Source organism: Acipenser ruthenus, chromosome 1 (genome assembly GCF_902713425.1).
Source record: "Acipenser ruthenus chromosome 1, fAciRut3.2 maternal haplotype, whole genome shotgun sequence".
Lineage (NCBI taxonomy): Eukaryota > Metazoa > Chordata > Actinopteri > Acipenseriformes > Acipenseridae > Acipenser > Acipenser ruthenus.
The window spans coordinates 119,509,382-119,519,970 of record NC_081189.1 but is presented as its reverse complement, the minus strand read 5'-3'; the positions used below and the strand labels follow the sequence as shown (position 1 = coordinate 119,519,970).

Sequence of the window (10,589 nt, the reverse complement as noted above, 5' to 3'; positions counted from 1 at the left end):
AAGCAGCACAGCTGGGGATTGGGAGTTTGTTGCCGGATAACTCCACTCGGACTTCTTGCTCACTAAATATCTACTTGTGATGTCTTGCTCATTAAAATATTCAGGGATGCTGAGATATTTTGTGCCGGTACTGTGTATATATAGAGTACATGATGAATGTAGATATTTGTTTATGATCTCTCTCTCTCTCTCTATTTTCAAGTTGCCTGGGGCTGAATTTTGGTTGCCTTGGGCAACCAGTGTCGAGCCCTGTGTGTATATCTGATATATATAAGAGAGAGAGAGATATTTATGATGTACAGAGTACCTCTTATTTTCCTTGTGGTGTGGTCAGTCCCATTACTGGGGGGGTGGTGAATGGGTTTGGGTTTGATTTCAAACCTGGAGCAGCTCTTTCTCAGTCTCCTCCTTCTCCCCTTTCAGATCTACTGGAACGTGTCCAACAGCAACCATGAGTCCTGCAAAAACAAGGGGAAGAGAGAGGTAAGCTGTGCTCACATTGTCCTCTGCTTAATCCAGGACAGCGGCTCCACTCTGAGATGGACAGTCTAGAGGGAGGCTTCAAAGATGAACACATTTGGCACATAGATGAGATTTTTGCCCGTATTATTAGTAATTCTAATTTACCACACATCATACGCAAATTGTTTTTTTTATAAACTCTTGGGTTGATTTTTGACTTTAGCGTTAATGCTAATAATACCTCATTTTAGTGCTGCAGTGTGTGATCGCTTCGCGTGCCTGCACAGGTCTGGTACAATCCACACAGCTGATTAGAACCTGGAGTCTTGGAAGCATTCTGACACACTGTTCCATCATCATGGCATTCTAACACACTCTTTAGCTGAGGGAATACGATGTCACTTTGTGGCTTGGAACTTGGTTTCAGGAGACTAAGTTTAAAGCCACTGCAGGGCACACCAGGGTAGACTTGGGGTTCGATACAAGCTGGGTTTCCCGGTCTCCTGGAACCAGGTTTCAAGTCTAACAGTCTAGAACCTTGGCACTCGCTGTGTGGCTTGGTTGCCCTCCAACAAGAAAGCTGTCACATACCTGTTTTCTTGAATGTGTGCAGCTGCTTATTCACTCCTTTCACTTTGAATTGTAAACGAGCCTGATCTACATCAGCCACCCTCCCCTGATTGTCAGCACCTGATTACTGTGGAGAGGCTGTTCTGCAGATAGGAGCTCAGATCTGGTCTCTCCTAACCAGTCATTATCCCGTCTCTCTCACTCCTCCCTGTCTGCCTGCCTGAGTTCTCTCACATTTCCTAATAAAATGGGTACACCCTTCTCAACAACCACATAGAACACAATTAACTGCCATCATAAATTCATATCCATTTATTACAAAACACACACAGATGGTAACAGACGAATCCACTGCACACGGCTGGCAAAACATTTGCTTCCAGTTTTAAAATGGAGGGGGGGGGGCGTGTCACTTGTTTATCAGTGAAGACGCAGAATAAGTCCGATTAGATCACTAGACCTGTGTGTTACAAAATGTCATGAGGTTCAGGTTCCTTGATCACTGTGATTGGGGCATTTGTTGTCTCTCATCTCAGCTAATTGGCTGTGTGCTCAGCCCTCATTGCTTAATTGGATTTACTGCAGTAGTTTGGAAGAATGTGTGCATTTAGATGTAAATCAGTCTTTGCATGTTCTCACAGAGACAGGCCTAAATAGTGCAATCCTGAGCCGCGTGAACACGAGATACAGCCACGTTGATCTAGTACAGCGTGCGCTGGGGACAGCTGTTCTCCCGTGCCTCTCTGTTCGTGCTCTCTCCTCTCTGGTCTGGTTTGAGCTGAACACTGACTGTCTCGGCTCAGTCTGCTTCCCAAACCTCCAACACTGCTGCACTGGGACGAAAGACTCCCTGAGTTTGGCTGTATTAGACCAGCTGTGCAACATCAGAAAAAAGTGTTGCTTTGATCTGCATGACAGATCATCTAGAAGTCTTTCTCAGTGTCTTCAGTGTAAATTCAATGACAAGCGTTTCGACTGGAAGTCTTTCTCCGTGTCTTCAATGTTGAAATGAGTTTTGGTTCAGGTTCTTGCTTCACTGAGTACGAGGGATTCCCTTATGAGGAAATGTGTGAATGCTGATTGCCCATGAATTAGACATTAACCTTGCATTTAACAAAAAGAAAAATTGTGGACAATAAATGTAGGGGCCTGTGAGAAGTTTTAGTTTTATTTATGTATTTTTTATTATTCGTTTTAGAATTGTGAATGTGAAGTCTGTGAAAGAACAACACCCTTGAACTGGTGCAGCTCGCACCTGTACAGATGTCTCGTCTCAGTTAAACTGTCTCTCAGCAGCTTGAACGAGCAGGGCTGTCTCCTCTGTGTGTTAAACTGTCTCGATAGCAGGGCTATTACTGGATAAGAGGCTTTTCTTTTTGAAAACTGGCATGTGTTTTTGTACACTGTGTATCTCACTATAGCTGGTTATAAATGGGTTTCAGCAGAGTTTCATGACATTCAAAAAGCAGTCTTAAACTTCTGCCTTCTTTTAAATCTTGACAAGGCTAAGGGTGCATCAGTTTATAGCCAGCCAGAGTAAGCTACAGCTGGATTTTTTAGAGCATTTTACAGCAGTTGGGAATAGCCCTGGTTTGCACACTTGGTTATCCTGGGTGTTCCACTTAAAGTAAGTGATCGGTGTAACCCATGTGGATTATCAAAAAAAAAAAATATTCCAGCTGTGTTTTATCTCGGTAGTTTATAGTTTGATCACGTTTGGGAGGGGTGCCTCGGGTGAAATAGCAGAGTTTGTGAGAACACAGAAACGCTGTATTGCCGGTCTCAGAGGTGCGCTGTGTCTGGTACAGACATCACACAGGAAGAGCAAGCATGCCTAATCCGAGAACCCAAACCTCAGCCTGCACATTTACACACCACACAGAAAAGGGCTTTCAGCTTGTGGCTTTTTTATTAGTAGATAAGTGCCAGTCACTGGATCAGTGTAAAGGATGGTGGGTCTTGAGACAACCCCATTGGCCTGATTGTCAAAGTGCTGGAATATCTTAACATATTTCATTTGCAATCCTGTTCATTGACGAATTCTGATCTTGCTTGTGAAACCAGTTGTGAACCTGGTGTTTATTTGAACATAAACCGGACCTGTCAAAAGTAAATACACGTCGAATTTGCATATGTAGTCTGCCTGAAATAGAGCGACGATAGCATGAGGTAACATTCTGAGGATCGTCCTTCAGAACAGATCAGTGTCGGGTTCGCACATACTCTTTTTATTTATATATATGTATGTATGTATGTATATATATATATGTATTGTAATATAGCGGGTTGTGAGAGACGGCAGGGAGGGGGTTAAAACCTCCCTGCAAAAGAAAAACATGTGAGAATGCACTGTTTTGTATTGCTTTATTGTTTTATTTAATTTTCTAATTGATTTGTTAATTGGTGTATTATTAATGATCATCCGCACCTGGGCTTTATTGAGGGATTTAAAAGGAGAGCAAGCATTCTGCTCGAGGCTGCTGAGTAGAAGGAGGCAGAAGGAAGGTGCTCTGTCTCCGAGTAGCCAGAGAAAAAGTAAGTGCGGTGTCAAACCAGTGTGTTTAAGTTTGAGGTTCTTTTTGAAAAGTCGGGAAAACAGCTTAGCTGTCCCGTGTTAGGAAGGGTGTTCCCGTGTGTTAGTTAGTGCTCGTACAGAGCTAGGTGTTTATTTTGTGTATTTTGTTTTATTTTGTCTTTATTAAAAATATAGCGCAAACGCGCAAGAAAATCCATTTCTGTGTGTGCTGGGTCGTATTTTTAAAGGGGCACGAACCCGAGTGAGTGCAATCGTGTTACAGTATGCATATTACATACATACATACTCTAAGCACACTCTTAAACTCAGGGGAGACGTTCAGGAGGACATTAAGATGTTTCGGACTCCTGTAAATTGATCGTTCGTGCACTGGGCTTGCAATGTATCCAGATGACTTCTAATAATCAAGAAATTCACACAGACTCATTCGATTTTGAAGTTTTAATGAATCAGAGTAGTATTAGTACCCCTTCGGTTTATTATCTGCTAAAAAATGGATTGAGTAGTTACAGACTACGTTGAATCCCAACTGACAGGCAAACTGGGCAGTCCAGTGCCTTAACAGGTATAATAGCATTAATACTTCAATGTGTTTATGGTTATAACATGTTTTGCCCTAAAGCTATACATGCATGGAGCTAAAAACGCCCACGGACAAATCCTAGAACATCCAACAGACTAAAACATAAATCATATACCTTATAGCAATGCATCAATATAAAAGAGATATAGATTCAAAATATATGCTTACCTTCCAGTATATGGAAGTGTAGAATATAATGTAAGGACAGAAACTGTCTTCAAAGGCAAAGACTTCTAAATACGACACCAACAGCAATCAGCTTGATCAGAGATCTTCAGAGCATGGATCACATCAGCTTGTAGTTAGCAAGTTGAGCGATACTTGACTAAGATTTTACCTCGGTATTTATAGAGTTTTTGCCTCGCTTCTTACGTCAAAAGTTTCAGTTAAGTCTTAAACATTAATCAACCTTAACAGCTCCTGTCCCTCAAGTCAACAACATTTTCAAAACACCAGTAACTCCTCCTATAAGATGAATTAGCCGTTATCCCCTAGTCCATCTCTCCTATATCTCCGAAATATGTAAGATGGACTTTTATTATTATTATTATTATTATTATTATTATTATTATTATTATTATTATTATTATTATTATTATTATTATTATTATTAATAATTTATTTAGCAGACGCCTTTATCCAAGGCGACTTACAGAGACTAGGGTGTGTGAACTATGCATCAGCTGCAGAGTCACTTACAACTACGTCTCACCCGAAAGACGGAGCACAAGGAGGTTAAGTGACTTGCTCAGGGTCACACAATGAGTCAGTGGCTGAGGTGGGATTTGAACCGGGGACTTCCTGGTTACAAGCCCTTTTCTTTAACCACTGGACCCCACTGATGTTATTCTTTCTTGGTACCAGAAGGTATTTCTTATATGTAATAGATCACTTATCATAGAAACCTTGGATATCAAACCCCCCAAACATTACCCTCCGCCTGGTACTGTAAACAAGCAAAGGTTACCAAGATTAATTGCCTTCTCTTTAGCAGATCCTACTATTTGCTTGAGACAGACTGGTACTATTATGCTTTGATGTTTTTACTTTGTTAATTTCATAACTATGTTCTCTTATTTTCAAACTTAACACTTCTGTTAAAATAAAACGTTTATATTCTTCTATTCTATTTGAATTATTCTAGAATACCTGTGTTTAGCTTAAAGACTACTTTCAGATCAAGCTTACTTCTCTAAATAAGAAACTTGATGCTCGTGTCTGCCTTTCTGCTCAAGCACCAGTAGCTCAGACAAGTACAAGCTTTGCTCATTTCACAGGTGTTTTTTGGTCAGCGTGACCCCAACCTAGCTCCCTTTTTACTCAGACTTACAAAGATACAATAATATTTCTACTGTTATAACAGAATAAACAGGAATATAGAATGAACCATAGGTTAATACAGAGCATATTAGAACTTGTTGTATGAACAGTGTGTTTTAACCATTTCTTTTTGTATTTCTTCTGGCTTTATATTCTTTAAAACACAGTACAGTTATTACAACATTTTAACACACATGCAGTTTCACAAATGTTCAATTTGTATCCCAAAGCTCAGCCTGCTTCCAGTAGCGATGACAGTCCTGGGTCAGTTTCTGCTCTCACTGAGTTTGTCAAAGCTTTCTAAAAGCTTGATTCCTGCAAAAACTTCAATCTTGTTAGCAGAGTTCCTATCTCTACATTCCCATACCATCATCAGTGGTAAGACTTCAAATAAAGTAAAACTGTTTCTATCACAGAGACATCTATCTCTGTCTCATACACCTTTCACTCAAAAAAGGTGATCGCACCTTGTACAAGGGAAGACAGGTTTTAGATTCATTCGTGACATCAGGCAGTCCCTGTATGAGGGCCAGTCTTCTCCAGGGGTTGGTTGTCCACAATACAAAGAGGGTAGATTAAGGAAAAAGAGAAGATTCTGGGTTTGAAAGGCATCCTCCATCCTCACTGTTTCGCTTCAGCAGCTAGTTGAGCGTACTGAAGTTTCTTCCTCTCATACGCCTCATCCACAGCATCCTCCCATGGCACTGTTCACTTTACCAGGTGAACAAGGCATGCTGGTCCAGACCACAAGACAATATCAGGTCAAAGGTTAGTGGTGGCAATCTCAGGTGGGAAAATAAGCCATTGTCCAGCATCTGCCAGCATTTTCCAGTCTCTAGCAGTTTCCAGTTGTCCTAGACGAGTTTTGGTTTTAATACCTTTTCTTGGAGGTTGCTCCCCTGGACGGAGGAATTTTGTTCTTCGTGTGTCATATACTGCTGGAATTGGTGGCAACCTGTTGGTCATGCTGCGCTTGTCTTCCAATGCTAAGGCCAAACATCGCGGCACCTGGTCATAATGCCAAGTAAACCATCCTTGGCTAAGACCCACCTTACATCCTGTCATAATGTGTCTTAATGTAGCTGCCGATAAACACAAAGAACACCACAGATCCTCTCCTACCCATAGATTGAGGTTCTGTGGTGATGGGAGAACATCATATGATGACCGGATGAGGAAACTGATCCTACTCTGTTCCATTGACCATAGATCTTGCCAGCCGATCTTGCATTGTTCCACACTCTCCCATCTCATCCATTCTCCCTGCTTGGTCTGGGAAACTGCTTTCACGCACCTCATCCTCTCCTCCTGCTTTTGCACCTCGTTGACTACCAGCTTCCTCAGTTGAGCTGGGGCTGCTTTGTGCCATGTAGGAGGAGCTGAACTGAGACCAAGGCCTCCTCTTCCATGCTGTACTTGCCCCATGATATCACTGATACAAAGGGCAGCCTTCGCATCTTCCACAGCTTCCTTTGCCGCCCACTTTCTTCCAGTTTTCAACACAGGTGCTGCCTCCCTCACACTTTCGTCATGTGACTCTACCGATGTCATTTCCAATGGAACCTTGGCGCACTTAAACTCCTTGGTTAGAGCTGAGACTGGCAGCTGCAGTATCCCTTTACCATACAGTCCCACTCTGCTGAGGCAGCGTGGAACTCCTAACCATGTCTTGAGGTGTGAACTGATTAACAGACAGCTAAATAAATACACAGGATGCCAGTCATGTGCATTGTGAATACTATGAATTCTGCAGTTTTTTTTTTTCTTCTTCCTTTTTGGTCGTCTCAGCTGCTGTGGGGACCCCTAAAACAGAGATGCGAATCATTCACGCACGCTGTTCTGGAGATCTGTGTGTAGCTGTGCACTGCACCGTGGGCACCATACTGTACAACGTGTCAACGTTGCCTATCAAAGAGATATCCAATTCACTGTGTAAATACCATGACAATTAAATGATGAGATCGATTATAAGGGGTAAATGTGACAGCATTACAGAACACAACAATGTAGGCTGCATATTGCAAAACGGTGGTACAAAAGTAGAAGTAAACCCCAGTGTGCAGTACTGAGCGCAGAGCCGCACTGAACCTGTGCAGTGTGTGGAAGATCTCTTGATGCTGGAGATCATGCTGAGTGCAGTGTGTGGAAGATCTCTTGATGCTGGAGATCATGCTGAGTGCAGTGTGTGGAAGATCTCTTGATGCTGGAGATCATGCTGAGTGCAGTGTGTGGAAGATCTCTTGATGCTGGAGATCATGCTGAGTGCAGTGTGTGGAAGATCTCTTGATGCTGGAGATCATGCTGAGTGCAGTGTGTGGAAGATCTCTTCATGCTGGAGATCATGCTGAGTGCAGTGTGTGGAAGATCTCTTGATGCTGGAGATCATGCTGAGTGCAGTGTGTGGAAGATCTCTTCATGCTGGAGATCATGCTGAGTGCAGTGCTGCACTGAACCTGTGCAGTGTGTGGAAGATCTCTTGATGCTGGAGATCATGCTGAGTGCAGTGTGTGGAAGATCTCTTGATGCTGGAGATCATGCTGAGTGCAGTGCTGCACTGAACCTGTGCAGTGTGTGGAAGATCTCTTGATGCTGGAGATCATGCTGAGTGCAGTGTGTGGAAGATCTCTTGATGCTGGAGATCATGCTGAGTGCAGTGCTGCACTGAACCTGTGCAGTGTTTGGAAGATCTCTTGATGCTGGAGATCATGCTGAGTGCAGTGTGTGGAAGATCTCTTGATGCTGGAGATCATACTGAGTGCAGTGCTGCACTGAACCTGTGCAGTGTGTGGAAGATCTCTTGATGCTGGAGATCATGCTGAGTGCAGTGTGTGGAAGATCTCTTGATGCTGGAGATCATGCTGAGTGCAGTGCCACACTGAACCTGTGCAGTGTGTGGAAGATCTCTTGATGCTGGAGATCATGCTGAGTGCAGTGTGTGGAAGATCTCTTGATGCTGGAGATCATGCTGAGTGCAGTGTGTGGAAGATCTCTTGATGCTGGAGATCATGCTGAGTGCAGTGTGTGGAAGATCACTTGATGCTGGAGATCATGGCTCTGTGTATTTCTCTCTTTTCAGATGGAGTGTCACAATTACATCCGCCTGCTGCAGTTCCTCAATGAGACTCACATCTACGCTTGTGGGACGTACGCCTTCGATCCCCAGTGTGCGTACATCGTGAGTACCTTCACTTGTTTCTACTGCTTCACGAGCTTGTTAGTAATGTTCTGCATGTTTAGAAGTGTTTGCTCACTACAGCCAATCAAGTTGAGAGTGCATTTCATTCTCACACACTCTTTGCTGTGTCCAGGAGTGCAAAAGAAAATAAACTTTGAACATGATTAGAAGTAACCATCGAATGCTTATAAACAAAAAAGTCATTCAATCTAAATAAAAAACAGGCAAAACCCTGACAGACAAAGCTAGCGTCGCTCCCCTGTGGGTGTTGCCACTGCTAAGTTGTGCAAACAACAGTTTAACTGCTAGCAAGTTTAATCATGCTTTTAAAGGCTTAACAGCTGGATTAAAATTTAAAAAAAACATGCGGGAGTGACTCATGGATTTATTGAAATAATTTAGCTGGCTTGCTGAAATGAATTTGTGCTAGCAAGTTAAAGCCAGGCATCAGTATTGACTTGTACACAAAGCTGTGGAATTAAGTGCATCTATTTTGCTGTCAGCTATGTGCCAATAAGCAATCCCCCAGGCTGGGTCATAGCGTTCCAGCTGCCCACGAAGGCACTAGGGCAGTGTATCGACATCAGCATGCCCAGCATGGGGACCTGAGCCCTGGAAACAGGGATGAGGCTTGACTCATGTCTTTTATTCCCACCCAGACTAGGTGAAGATCAGGGCCTTCATTCAAAAGCACTTCCAGGCTCTCATGCAACCTCTGTATTGTGTTGCATCAATGTGCAAGCACAGCCAGTCATAAATTCTGAGGTTATAACACTGAGGGAGATAATTTGTCTTTTTGACTTTTTATTAGACTAACCTATACTGTGATTAGCCACAGCTGGATTGTTGAAACACATTTTACAACACTAAGGAAACACCCTGGGATAGCGACAGGCAGGTGATCAACGCAATCTAGGTGGACTCCCCAGTCAAGTTTCTGATGGGTTTAATGATCATGGTGATGATTCAGCGGCACTCAGCCTGGCCACAACTCGGCATAACGACTGTTTTCGGATGGTTTTAACTGTGCTTCAAAGGAAGGTGAAATGATGATTCTGTGTCCTGTGACAGCTGTGCTGAGCGTTCCTCCTCCTCTCTCTCTCTCTCTCTCTCTCTCTCTCTCAGAGCCTGCTGGATTTCACTCTGGAGCGGCTGGAGAACGGGGAGCTGAGGGTGGAGAGCGGGAGGGGGAAGTGTCCCTTCGAGCCCAGCCACCACTACACCGCTGTCATGGCAGGTATGTCCTACAGTACAGTGACAGCATGGGGCAGGTGTGAGAGCTGCAGTACAGTAACTGCATGATGGCTGGACGTGCCAGTGCCAATAGAAGACAGAAGGAAAAGAAGGTCACATCAAAAGTGCCTTTTATAACTTCCACAGGTACCTGCAGTAATGAGCCCCCCCCCCATAACTCTTGATTGGATAAGGAACACAATCAATCCAAACTTGAGCAGACCCATTAGATTGGTGACACTTGCGTGTGATTCTTTCAGTGCATTCCAGACCGGGACTTTGTTCCAACCAGATCTGTTGCTTAAATGGACCCGCAGGTTAAACAATTGAAGACCTGAGTGGAACGAGACTCTGCACTGCTTTTAACTAAATAATTCTGGAGAAGATCTGCACTTGTGGATTGAAGAAACCACAGATGAGGACCTGAGGGTCATATATAAAGTAATGTCAGAGCGTAAAGGAAAAGGCAGAGCAGGAATTTAAGAGGTAACTTATTCAGTGTAGGGTTTGTTCTATTCATTAGAATTCTAGTTCTATTAAATACCCGAAGCCTTGCATTAATCAATAGTTATGATTTATTAAATATCAATGACAAATCTTGAACGATGGTAAATGTTAATAATTAAATTGATTTAAAGGTTAACCTCCATTGGTTATTGATAATACAGAAACAGCACAGTTATTACAAAATATACTCCTAGGCGAAATAT

General features: G+C 43.0%; 1 protein-coding gene across 1 annotated transcript in view; it reads left to right on the top strand.

Annotated features, from left to right (window-relative positions):
* LOC117421109 (semaphorin-4F-like) overlaps window positions 1–10,589 on the top strand; it is a 56,146-nt gene that overhangs the window by 29,433 nt on the left and 16,124 nt on the right. The window contains exons 3-5 of the mRNA XM_059034777.1: window positions 424–483; window positions 8,548–8,646; window positions 9,772–9,883. Of these exons, the coding sequence (XP_058890760.1) occupies window positions 424–483; window positions 8,548–8,646; window positions 9,772–9,883 (271 nt within the window). The remainder of the gene's footprint in view (window positions 1–423; window positions 484–8,547; window positions 8,647–9,771; window positions 9,884–10,589) is intronic.